The following is a 13264-nucleotide window of genomic DNA, read 5'->3' on the forward strand; positions in this document are numbered from 1 at the left end:
CTGTCGGGATTCCGGGTTACAATAGGCCAGCAGCCTATGCTGGTCTGCCCTGTCGGGATTCTGGGTTAGAATAGGCCAGCAGCCTATGCTGGTCTGCCCTGTGGGGATTCCGGGTTAGAATAGGCCAGCAGCCTATGCTGGTCTGCCCTGTGGGGATTCCGGGTTACAATAGGCCAGCAGCCTATGCTGGTCTGCCCTGTCGGGATTCCGGGTTACAATAGGCCAGCAGCCTATGCTGGTCTGCCCTGTCGGGATTCCGGGTTACAATAGGCCAGCAGCCTATGCTGGTCTGCCCTGTTGGGATTCCGGGTTAGAATAGGCCAGCAGCCTATGCTGGTCTGCCCTGTTCGGATTCCGGGTTAGAATAGGCCAGCAGCCTGTACTGGTCTGCCCTGCGGGGATTCCGGGTTAGAATAGGCCAGCAGCCTATGCTGGTCTGCCCTGTTGGGATTCCGGGTTAGAATATGCCAGCAGCCTATGCTGGTCTGCCCTGTTGGGATTCCGGGTTAGAATAGGCCAGCAGCCTATGCTGGTCTGCCCTGTTCGGATTCCGGGTTAGAATAGGCCAGCAGCCTGTACTGGTCTGCCCTGCGGGGATTCCGGGTTAGAATAGGCCAGCAGCCTATACTGGTCTGCCCTGTTGGGATTCAGGGTTAGAATAGGCCAGCAGCCTATACTGGTCTGCCCTGTTGGGATTCAGGGTTAGAATAGGCCAGCAGCCTATACTGGTCTGCCCTGTTGGGATTCAGGGTTAGAATAGGCCAGCAGCCTATACTGGTCTGCCCTGTTGGGATTCAGGGTTAGAATAGGCCAGCAGCCTATGCTGGTCTGCCCTGTGGGGATTCCGGGTTACAATAGGCCAGCAGCCTATGCTGGTCTGCCCTGTTGGGATTCAGGGTTAGAATAGGCCAGCAGCCTATACTGGTCTGCCCTGTTGGGATTCCGGGTTAGAATAGGCCAGCAGCCTATGCTGGTCTGCCCTGTGGGGATTCCGGGTTAGAATAGGCCAGCAGCCTATGCTGGTCTGCCCTGTTGGGATTCTGGGTTAGAATAGGCCAGCAGCCTATACTGGTTGCAGGAGGCAACCGAATAAATCAGGCTCAGTGACTTGGTCGATTGCGTTTCTTCATACCTCAATCATGCTCTCAATATCACTCACTGGGTTGCCTGGTCCCGATGATTTACAGCTGGGCTACTGCTAAGTGGGTATTAAGCAACAAACAAACAAGCGATGCCACCTGCTAGATGAGAGACTGTTTACACAAAGTGTTGGTGTTTCAGGGAGAGATGATAGATCGGATCGAGTACAACGTGGAGCAGGCAGTAGACTACATAGAGACCGCCAAGATGGACACGAAGAAAGCTGTCAAGTATCAGAGTAAAGCAAGACGGGTAAGTTCACCGGCAGATACGTCATGTCCTACGGGCAACTGATTCAGAGTAAAGTTAGACACAGGTGAGCTTCAGCAGATACATCATGTATACCCTGGAGGTAGGGACAACAGTGATAGGTTCATGGAACGAAGGTGGGTGAGTTGACTGGTCCAGGGAGCTATATCTGTTATATCCTGGAGGTAGGGACAACACTGATAGGTTCATGGATCGAAGATTGGTGAGTTGACTGGTCCAGGGAGCTATATCTGTTATATCCTGGAGGTAAAGACAAGTTACTCTTTTGGTTCAATAAATAAAGAGGGGTGAGTTAACTGGTTGAGTTAGATATATCTTATGTACTACCGATAAAAAATAAGGGAACTGATGAAATGATAGTGAAAGTCTAATGACGACAAATGCCTGTAAAATTCATTTCGGGCATGTAGCTCAATATCTGGTGTGTCCACCATGTTGGGTGATACATACGCGAAGCCTTGATGCGTGTTGTTGATTAACTTGCGTGTGGTTGCTCTTGTTGTTGCCTGTCATTCTGCCTGAAGGACTACCCAAAGCTGGCCACGTTGGCAGGTGCTTGGTCTCTGGCATACAACCTCTGCCTGAGAACATCCCACAGATGCTCTATTGGGAACATGTCAGGGGACTTCGCGGGGCATGGGCATGATGAGGTCTGGCATTGTCATCTTAAATTTCCACTGATAATTCTAGCAAATGGAACAACTAGGGGTGAAATCATACAGCAAGCTCATGATACAATATGTAGGTCATGATACGATATGTATCGCGATACGCATGTTTATGTAATATGGGCAGAAACTTCTTGACTATTAATATTTCAGTGCAGGTTCAAAAGGAAAAAGCTGGCTGAATCTGTTTTGTAGCTGCTATTTTAGTAATGAACTTGAAACACTCATTACAAAACATTTTGTGATTTTTGACTGACAAAGATGCTGGAGGGGGTCATTAATGAGTACTACGAAATTTATTTTAGCAAGTGTATCATCTTGTATTGATACAGAAAAATACATATAGTGTATTGTATCATCGCATGAAATCTCAAGATTCACGAGTGTATCCCTTTACCCCTAGGAACCACTACAGGATTTAAAATTTTGTCAACATATCGCTGGCCTGTCAAATGTTCATTCACAATAACCAAATCAGTTGGTCTGTCATGTGATACCACCCCACACCATTACTCCAACGCCCCCATGCCAATCATGGTCAAGAATTGTTGCCCTGGCTATGTCACCTACAACATTTTCAATCCTTGAACTGGAAACCTTCATTTGTCTGTAAACATGATGTAACACCATTGGCACACAGCCCGTCCCTGGTGTTGCACATTTAAATCTATTGCGTAGTGCAATTAATGTATGAGACGATTTTTTTTGTATGCCAGCCACGCCTCATTGCAATCCCACACGTTTGACGGTACTTGTCCCACAGTCAAGAAATTACATGTTTTGATTTGCCAAACATTCAGACAACTTGGAATATTGATGACCACCTCCATCATATGCATAATTCACCATTTGGTCTGTCCATTGAGATACAAATTGGAGGCATTTTTAATCATGTGCTTACCGGTAGATTCCAAGAAAACATGTGTACAGCTGATTGCTGTTTCTGGCTAAGTTTACGAGAAAATACACCAGGTAATCTTAATCCCTGGATGTAAACAATGCCTAGCAAAACAAAAAATACAGTTTACACCGTAAATCAACATGTCTAGTGATTTTTTATCTCAAATTTCGAATTTGTACTCACCAAGTTTCTCATCACCCGTTCGTTTACCGGAATTCGATGAAGGGGTAGATCTACGATTTAATTTTTTTCTGTGCTTGATATTTGAATATTTTTTTCTTGAAAAAACTGAATCCCCTAGAGGTGGGTGCGCATTATACATGGGTGCGCACTATATAAATATGGTAGCTTAATTGCATGTGATTATGAATTCCCTATAGACGCATACACTTTGGATTCTGTATGGATGTCTATCAAGTGCTGTTCATGCAATGTGAGATTTCATTGTGATGGATGTTAATTCAGATGCAATGCCACGGTATGGTAAATGTACACCTCAACATTAGCTGTGCTCGTAACATTAGTTCCCTTGTTTTTTATCGGAAGTATACATCCTGGAGGTAGCGACAACATAGATCAGGACCCGGGAAGATTCCGGGGTAGAATAGGTCTTCAGCAACCCATGCTTGCCGTAGAAGGCAACTGTGCTTGTCGTAAGAGGCGACTAACGGGATCAGGTGGTCAGGCTCAATGACTTGGTTGATGCATGTCATCATATCCCAATTGCGTGGATCGATGATCATGATGTCAATCACTGGATTGTCTGGTCCAGACTCGATTATTTACAGACCGCCGTCTTATAACTGGAATATTGCTGAGTGTGGCGTTAAAACAACAAACAAACAATTTTCATAGATCAGAGAAATACAAGAAAATATATAAGTGCTAGAATTTATACAGAACAGTATAGAGCCACACAAAGCCTATGTTTGTACCACCCTTACTGTCAGCACTGGCAGTGAGTATTGTAAATGTAGGATGTGTGAAAAGATCTTAAGTTTCTTAGCATGTTTAAAGTTCTTTTTGTGATTCTGCGCCATTGTATTGCATTCCTCGACTTCTGTTCCTGTTTTTGAGATGCAGTTGTATGTAACTTTTCATTTACCCCTTCCTGTTGCCATGATACCTCTCAGCATGATATTTTTGTCATTTCTTTATTTTCAATGTTTAATGTCTTGTATTCTTCTGTTTTTCAGAAAAAGATTTTAATCATAATTTGTGTCGTTGTTCTGTTGGCCGTTATCGCACTGATTATTGGAGTGACAGTTGGCACCGGATAGTGGCCGACCTTCACCTTTCCTTCACGAGTTATGTCATGTTTGTCACACTATTTATTGTGCTCATGTCACCATGGTAACAAGCAGGAACAAAGACTCGTCTGGCACCAACAATGATCAGAGGTCTCTGTCCCAGAAAGCTCTCAATTGTGACTTTATATTCAGTTGTCAAGATGGGGGACATTCGGAAACTAGAACTCGTCCCATTCATGTACACGAAACATTCCTCTACATGATATTAGCACTAAAGCTCCCGTAAAATATTTGCAACAGTGGAATAATATAAACCTTAATATCTGAAACTGTTGATAAGGCCACAGAATAGATGTGTCCTCTTTCATCCCATCCAAAAAAGGGGAGTCAGGATGGGTGGTTCATCTTGTTTTTCCTTTTTTTCCCCTTGAGAAATAGTAATTTGCAGTCTGTCATTAAAAGCAGGTTTCAGATTAAGATATTAACTTGTTTTTTAATAGTGATGTGTGACAAATTTTCGTTAAATCGCGGACATTACCGGATGGCAGTCTACGATGTTAGTCACTAGTCCAAAGCCTGTGTCTTGTAAAATTCTGTTCAGTCTAGCTCAGCTAATAATCCATATGATAACTCCAAATTCTACTGAAAATTATGCTGAGAAACAATTTCGGGTTAGTAATCTCAAAAGAATTGGCACAGATAGTGATGGGGATGAAAATTAAGATACAATTCCTGATAACACAGCCCTGACTTTCTGTTGATTCACATGCTTGGACTCGTTAGGCCGTAACAAGAATACTTGTGTTTCGGGTAACCTGACTGACCCATAACTCACTTGCGACTCAAATGTATTATTAAAGAAATGCCTGCCGCGATATTGCTAAAATATTGCTATACTCACTCACTCACTATTAAAGAAATTCATAGTTAAAATTTTGAAAAAAAATATATTTCCACATGTTACTGTTGCTGTAGCTATTTTAAAACACAGATTTGTGATACATTGCAACTAAACAGTTCTAAACAAGCCATCTATGTTAAACATTGTTAACGAAAGTAGAGAATAAGAAACAACTACCTACCTCTGTGGGACCATTTTATCAGAAACACAGGTGGGTTTTTGGCGTCGAAGTTTAATCCTGTTTTGTACCCAGCAAATAACCAGTTCCTCTCCGTAATAACTGCCCTATTTTCTCTACCTCACTCCCCCACGACATCTGAATGTAAGGTCACAGTAAAGAGTATCTCAGTCACCTTTTTACCCCTTTTATTTGTTACACTGAGTTTTAACCAGATCGACTGAATGAGGATGTTTGTATTTCATTCTGATCACAACTGGATGTACATTATACTGTATTGCAACTCATAGAATGTTTCCCTAAAGGCTTTAGGCAGGGTAGAATGGAAGTGTCCCTGGCTTCATGGTTGCACTGATTTTGTTTTCAATTAAAAAATATGTGCGAATTGGTACTGTTTCCAATTAGGTTGAAACTATACTGCACAAAAAAACTTAGGGATCATGAAAATTGTTTTGGTTAATTTTTTGTTGCGAAGACTGATTTCATAAAAATATCTCCAAAAATTTTCACGATCCTTAACTTTTTTTGTTCAGTATAGATACTTTATCTTAAACCTGTGTTAACCTGTGTTAACCTGTGTTAACCTGTGTTAACCTGTGTTGACCTGTGTTGACCTGTGTTGACCAAAGTCATGAGAAGACAAAAACACAGGGACACCTCAGTCATTTCTATGATGCCTTCCTTTCAATGTGCAGTGAATGAGAGACACATTGTGTGCTATAAGTATATTTTAGATATTTCTGTACATTTTGATTTAGATGTATTTTTCTGTTCAGCCTCAATAACATGTGCAGTATAACACAGTATAGACAGAAATACATGAAATTAATCAAATTAAACCAAACTTTATTGAAGTATGACAAATTTGTCATTATTAATGAGATGTTATTCAGTAAAAGTAATAAAAACCTAGGGAGTACTCAAATTAATTTTCAATTAATAGGCCAGACAAAATATATATTTGTGGAACACATTTGTTAAGGCTAACCAGACTGCTTTTATTTAAGGGGTGAAGGCAATTTGAAAAGTCGTCATTTGGAGTGTTTGGTATTTGCAAATTAGTGTGGTCTGTCTGTAAACAATCTGGCCTTGTTAAGTATTTTTTTATATGAGATCTCGGTAATTTCATTGGTTGGAGTAAATGAAGTTTCCGTTGTGGATGATGGTGCATATGTTGTTGAGGTTATTCAGGTGTACAGTTTGTGGTACAGTGTACAGGCTCTGTACACCGTGTGGTGCACATTCTTCATTGCTCATTGTGTACCCACTTGTTGATTTACTGTTTTACACATTTACTGTACAGCTCTGTACAGACTTGTAGCCATAGCAACCAAATGTCACAATAGACCCACAATAATAACCATAGTTACAACACTGCAAGGATGACAGGTTTGGGTCTATAAGACCTTGGGGTTGTGATGGGACAACTCGTTTTCTCTCAGACTGATCGATTGGGCCCCGTTCCACAAAGTGATTGTAGCACTATGACAGTCGTAAGCCTATGTTAAAGTATGGGACGTACAATAACCTTAGCGCTACAATCACTTTGTGGAACAGGTCCCTGGAACTAAGCCCTGGGCCTATTGACAGGTTTGAACACTTTGTGGCTCCATCATTACGTGTCAATATGTGCAATATGTGGAGCCTGATTCTGATGCCGTGAGGGGGCATGGGTGGCCCATTCGTCCAAGGTGCAGCGATTCTCTGTGCAGAGTTGCGTCCCTTTGACACACCAGAAACCTATGATTCTGGGTTCGAATCCTGGTTCGCCCCAATTATGTTTCCAGGTTTGTTAGCACCGTACCCACGCTTGTGGGTTTCACCTAGGTGCTAAACGTCTGACACCTGCATCAGTTCGGGCTTTCCTCCCACATCAAGCTGACATGCCGCAATATAACTGGAATACTGTTCAAAGCAGCGTTAAACCCAACTCACTCACTCACTCTGATGCCTTGAAAACGCTGAAATATTTCTAAAAGCAGTAAACCATGAAACAATACTCACTCACTGAAGAAATCCATGTGGTTGGTTCTGCTTCTAAAACATTTTCAAAAAACAAACCTTGAAAAACGAATAAACACAGTTATCTCTTATAATATTATCTAAGAGAACTGAACTCGTTGATTCTTTTTACATCGCATAACAATGATACTTTTAAATCTCGGATTGGCTGTAAATAATAAAATATTTATAACATCTATATACCATCTATATCTCTTCCCTCGTCACTTCCGAACACATACACTTTATTTCATCAAAAGTGATATTTAAATGAGTCCTGATCGAAAACCAAAACCATTGTTTTCGAAGGACCCACCATCTTGTTTTCTAAAACCTGTACCGTGTAGTGAAATGAAAACAAACTGGTGTTAAATGAAGAACACGTGATAGCAATGGTAACCGCGGCTATCACGATATATATTTTCGATGGTGTTAATTGGGGCAAAATTCTTTGTAGCCTACCTGCTCCCTGGAGAGCCAACAGTTGTCCTTGCAGTGTTGCCATGGTTACTGTCACAGTAGTTTCAGGGTAGTACACGTGATGTGTGTATATATGTATATTATTATCTTAACTGTGGTGCAACATTGTTTATATCAAAAGAGTTCATAACACAAACATGTCACAAAAATAGATGTTGTTAATTCTCCGGTCACGTTCCTGGATGACGAGAAGAGTTGACCTGGAGAAATGAGATTGTGTTATTTTCATGAACACATTTATGAACTTTGAAAACTGATTTTAATGACTGAACTTTGAATTAGGCATAAAAAACATCGTATTTGTGGGCTAAATTGTTTTAGTTGTAGTTCTGAAAACTCCCGTATTTCAAGTTTTCACCTATTCATGGCAATGGTGCTGTTAGGAGTCTGTGAGTGAGCCGTATTTTTCAATCAGTATTTATGAATCGTATATTACAATGTCACAAACTGTTACAATATAAAAACATTCCAAATATTCCCATTTGAATCATCAGTGTATCTGTAGAGTTATTTCCCATGATACCCAAAATGACCTTCACCCTGCAACCGTCTGTGTGTCCTTGACCTCTAGACAAGTGTGGAAGGACATATTCTCCAGGCAATATCTGTCTGTCCAAATATTTACTTGTGTTTTTGTGGATATTTATATACATGATTGTAGGAAATCACTTACCTAATTTCTCGGGCATTAGTAGGCTTGTCAGAATGTCATAATGAGAGTGCTATGACTCATGCTAGGAATAGCTGACCTCTTTCTTATAGTGATTGTAGTGCTAGGCTGTTATAACTGCTATCCTTTAACACAGACCAATGGTTGGCAGACTGGGATGGCCAAATCAGGGCAATAAAATATTCTGGTTGAAACTGAAAAGGGCCCACTTGCACAAAGTGATCTTAGATCTCAGACCATCATACCTCCTCTATTAATATTGAATGAGTCTTAGCGCTACGATACCTTTGTGCTTGTGGGCCTGGACCCTAGTCCACAAAGCAATCTTAGCGCTATGTCAAAGTTAAGGTAAGGGAGTTACGATCGTCTTAGTGCTATGGTCGCATCGTGGAATGAGGATCGGTATCCATGGTTACATTGCTCTGTGGGATGTCATCCTGTAAAACCACTTGATGTGAGTCTGTTGAAATCGGTCGGGAAGTAATATTGTTTCAGTGTGATTTCATTCTGATTGCAAATTAACTTCATTCAACTGACCGAGATTACATGTATTGGTTCACAACAATAGAAAAACATGAATCTAACGGATAGCACCTTCACTGTTAATTGTAAATATAGAATAAAAACGTGTGCTTAGGTTGAGTTGAAATAAACAGAGCAGGAGAAGCCCAGATGATGACAATGGCTTGACGCAGATCAGGTGATAGAACACATAATCAAATAATATTTGTTTCGAAAAATAAAATTATATATTTTTTAACAGATATTAAACTTGACAAAAGTAGAAAACGGCTTTGAAAGGCTGCCTTGAGTCAAGAAGAGTGACCACTATTCTCTATGTTGGGAATTTACGGTACAAGGTCGTTTGACTTCATTATAAATAGTTTTACAGTTGTTATGTGAACAATTATGTGATCAAATTAAATCAAAGCTTTATTCAAGTGTATATACTATATCCCATGTTGTATTGTGTCACAAATAATTCTATTTATTGTTAAAGATAATTGTAATGGCAAGAAAGTATCTACGTATGCCATTCCTAAAATGTATAACGATTAGTCCCTGATACGTTTATCTGAATCATGGTACCAGGAATGATTGGTTTGCAAAACGCTTTGAAATCGAAAGATTCCACAGCTTTAAATAAATTTATATAATTATATATTAATTTTCTTCTTATTCAACATTTATCTGAATATGCTAATTTGTTACCAATAAATTGGCTGAAAGGTGCAATATCAAATATATCTGATGAATAATACAGATATGTCCCTTCACATATTGGGCATTAATGAAAGGGAAATCCCAACTGGGCTATCAGCTAAAAATAGATGTGAAGCAGGCAGTGTAAATACAGCAAGGACTATATATGGACTTATTCCAACAATCATAATGAGAACGAGACCCAGCAGTGTGGCTTACATTGAGTGCTTGATGGTCGTACTGACTTAAAACAACTCAAATATACTACTGTAAAAGTTTAAATTTTATCAAAAAAGTTTAAATGAAATACTGTTTAATATAAAATATGAAGTTACTACTTTTTAAAACTATGAAATAAGGGGTCTTTCACAAATTGTTATCAATACACATTGATTGGTTTGTTTTGTAAATATATTCTTTTTTTTTCTTTCATTTCTTTCTTGACTCTTTTAGAGGAAAGAGGAAGAATAAATATGGAAATATGGCTCATTTGTGTTAGTTTTTCTAATTGGAGTTAGTAGAGGCAATAGGCAGAGGGCAGAGGGCAGAGGGCAGTAAGTATTTGGTCTCTTAAAGGACCAAACTCTTCTACCTACTTGCCGTTTCCTACTGACCAACAATATTTGGATCATCAAATTTTTAGCATGGCTGTGTTTATGTTTAGATGAAACATACTTACCAGTTGTGAATGTAAATTTCTTTAATTGAGTGTGTAAACAAATTATTTTGATCATAATATGCAAAAAACATTGGTGATAGAAACAACAATATTCCGATTGCAAATCTGATTTCTTGAATTTGTTTTTGTGCAAACTACATCAGCTTTGAACAGTGGAATAGAATAATGATAGGACGTGCTGTAGTGAGCTTCCAATCCACAGGACATTGTACTGAGATACATGGTTGTATATTTTGTTGTTTATTTTGTTTTCATTTGTTCTATTTGATAACCTGATATGGACAGTAAGCTCCTTGTAAGAGGGATCTTCACATGTCGACTTTAGGGAAGTAGTGTAGTTTTTAACGATTCAGTTTTTAGAGTAAAATCGATAAAATGAATTTAATTAGCCTCCAATTGCTCATTTAGTTGTATATTATAGGATATTATTTGTGTGTGGAGTTTTGCTTGTTATTGAGATGATGTATGAGCTGGATGCTGTCTCAGTGTCAGCAGCTGTACCTGTCCTTAGATGGATCACACTGTTTCCTCTGCACTGTCCTGTTAGCGGCATGTGTTTGTTTAGATATAATTTTGTCATTTTTCTGTTGATTCCTCATTGTAAATCTGTTAGACCAACCCATTTCCATTCCTTATTTTCTGTGAATGTAGCACGCTCAGACAGACGGTTTATTCCATCCCCAGGGGTGATGGGCTAGTCCATTGACAGACCAGGGTGCTGCTAATCTGACCAGGTGTGCTAGCTCTGTATGACAGGTGTGGTAACAGTGTATACTGGGCAGGATGGTATACTTGCTCTACAGAGTTGTGTCCCTTTGTTTTGAAAACTTCCTAACTGGTCCGTGGTTCTAACAGTAGAATCTCCCCGATCATGATTCTAGGTGTGTCAGTACCAACCTGTCCACATGTGCTTTAACAAAGTAGTTAATTATTTCTCGTAGCTGAAAAGTTGTAATCTAATTGATATGCTGTTGAAAGCAATGTTATACGCAACTCACTCAAACACTTTGCCTGTTTCTCCATGGGTAAAATATAGAATGGGTCCCCAGTACTCCATAGCTTGTCTTTCCTTGGTGTAAAATATAGGATGGGTCCCCAGTACTCCATAGCTAGTCTTTCCTTGGTGTAAAATATAGGATGGGTCCCCAGTACTCCATAGCTTGTCTTTCCTTGGTGTAAAATATAGGATGGGTCCCCAGTACTCCATAGCTTGTCTTTCCTTGGTGTAAAATATAGGATGGGTCCCCAGTACTCCATAGCTAGTCTTTCCTTGGTGTAAAATATAGGATGGGTCCCCAGTACTCCATAGCTAGTCTTTCCTTGGTGTAAAATATAGGATGGGTCCCCAGTACCCCATAGCTAGTCTTTCCTTGGTGTAAAATATAGGATGGGTCCCCAGTACTCCATAGCTAGTCTTTCCTTGGTGTAAAATATAGGATGGGTCCCCAGTACCCCATAGCTAGTCTTTCCTTGGTGTAAAAAGGCATAATAGCCCCAGTACCCAAATTCTTGTCTTGGGTTTTGGTGTTAAATAGGCCAAAATGATCCAAAACAGCTGATTTTCGAGTACGGGACTTTCCAAGTACTTTTCAAGCTCACAGTTATCCCTATTTAGATATAGTTATTCTTTCGTCAAGTGAGTAAAAATATGTACTTTGTGTTGTCAAGTACCACGATACAGGCCTGTAGGTGTAGCATATCGTATCGTAGGCCACGAGTATCAATGTATAGGAGTTTCGGTGTATTGCGTCACCCTTATGGTGTCGGTAGAACGACAGCCTGTATTTTTGTGGGTCGTGTGTCTTGTTGAGCCAAGAGTCATACAGCATCCATCCCCTGGAATGACGACACCCCAGCAGCACCCCTCAGCTTCCTCCACTGTCTGTCTAGGCGTGCTACATCGATAATCATATTTGTTACGTCTTCAGCAATTCAGTTACTTTTGTAATTTTCTGTGATGCACATATGAGTCAGGAAATAAAACTTACCCAGTGACCTCGGTGTGACCTTTTTCATTGCCTGCTGTGACATGTCCACACCTCAGTGACTTGCCTTTGCTAGCCTCTGCTAGCCTCTACTAGCCTCTTCTAGCCTACACCAATCTAAATACACAGTCCCATTGAAATCGGATCTTTTGCTCAAGTATGGTGCCTCTCTGTGTGAACATCTGACATCTCCTCAAGGAGGTCATGTGATCTGTCTAATCAGCCAGTCAGCTCCCAGCTACAGGTTCTGTGTACAAACATTCCGACTAGCATATCTGATTTCTGTATCTTGAAAGTAAACTTGAACGACCAGTTTCAGATGTAAACAATAAAGGCCGAGCTATTATCTTGTGCATATTTTCTACTTCTTTGAGAGTCATTCAGAAGTTGGAGTACTAAGTAAGGATAAGATAAGTGGATGAACAGCTCCTGATTGTAATAAAGAAGTTGTTCATACATATATCTTATCCTTACTTGATATTTTATATTTTATACACCATATAATTTGTGATCCATAACATCGACACCCAAAGTGGAGTACCACTGAAGGATCATTTTGTGTGGTGTGTAGGTCTTCTTCTTAAATTGGAAATCTCAAATCAAGGCGGTAAATAAATGAAACAGTCATTTTAGAAAGCTGCTGTCTGAATAACACCCACATCCTTCATTTAAATTGTGTGGTCAAAGTTTGCTTGTGTTTCACCTGAAGTGACTTATGGAGGTTGTACACAGAGAGGCACCTGAGCAAAACATGGATTTTAATGAGATTGTCTCAATGCAAGACTTTCAACATGTATACTGTGAACACTTGTGGAACTGGTAGTGTTGAGTTATAACCCCTCAGTGAAATCCATCCTTGTTATCCAGGGCCCCGTTCTACAAGGCGATCTTAGTTTCTACGATCATCGTAAGCCTATGTTAAAGTATGGGAGTTACAA

The 13264-nt window shown here is 40.0% G+C and overlaps 1 protein-coding gene across 3 annotated transcripts in view; it reads left to right on the forward strand.

Moving 5' to 3' along the window:
- LOC124140246 (syntaxin) overlaps positions 1-13264 on the forward strand; it is a 118480-nt gene that overhangs the window by 101170 nt on the left and 4046 nt on the right. For 2 of the 3 annotated variants that reach the window (XM_046507700.2, XM_046507699.2), the window contains exons 9-10: positions 1282-1392; positions 4176-6512. In XM_046507700.2, coding sequence (XP_046363656.1) covers positions 1282-1392; positions 4176-4259 — 195 coding nt within the window. In that variant the 3' untranslated portion in view covers positions 4260-6512. Of the gene's footprint in view, positions 1-1281; positions 1393-4175; positions 6513-13264 lie in introns of those variants that run through there. The other variant, XM_046507701.2, reaches the window with a different exon arrangement.

This window comes from Haliotis rufescens, unplaced genomic scaffold (assembly GCF_023055435.1).
Source record: "Haliotis rufescens isolate VD_foot unplaced genomic scaffold, xgHalRufe1.0.p SCAF_15, whole genome shotgun sequence".
In the NCBI taxonomy this organism is placed as follows: Eukaryota; Metazoa; Mollusca; class Gastropoda; order Lepetellida; family Haliotidae; genus Haliotis; species Haliotis rufescens.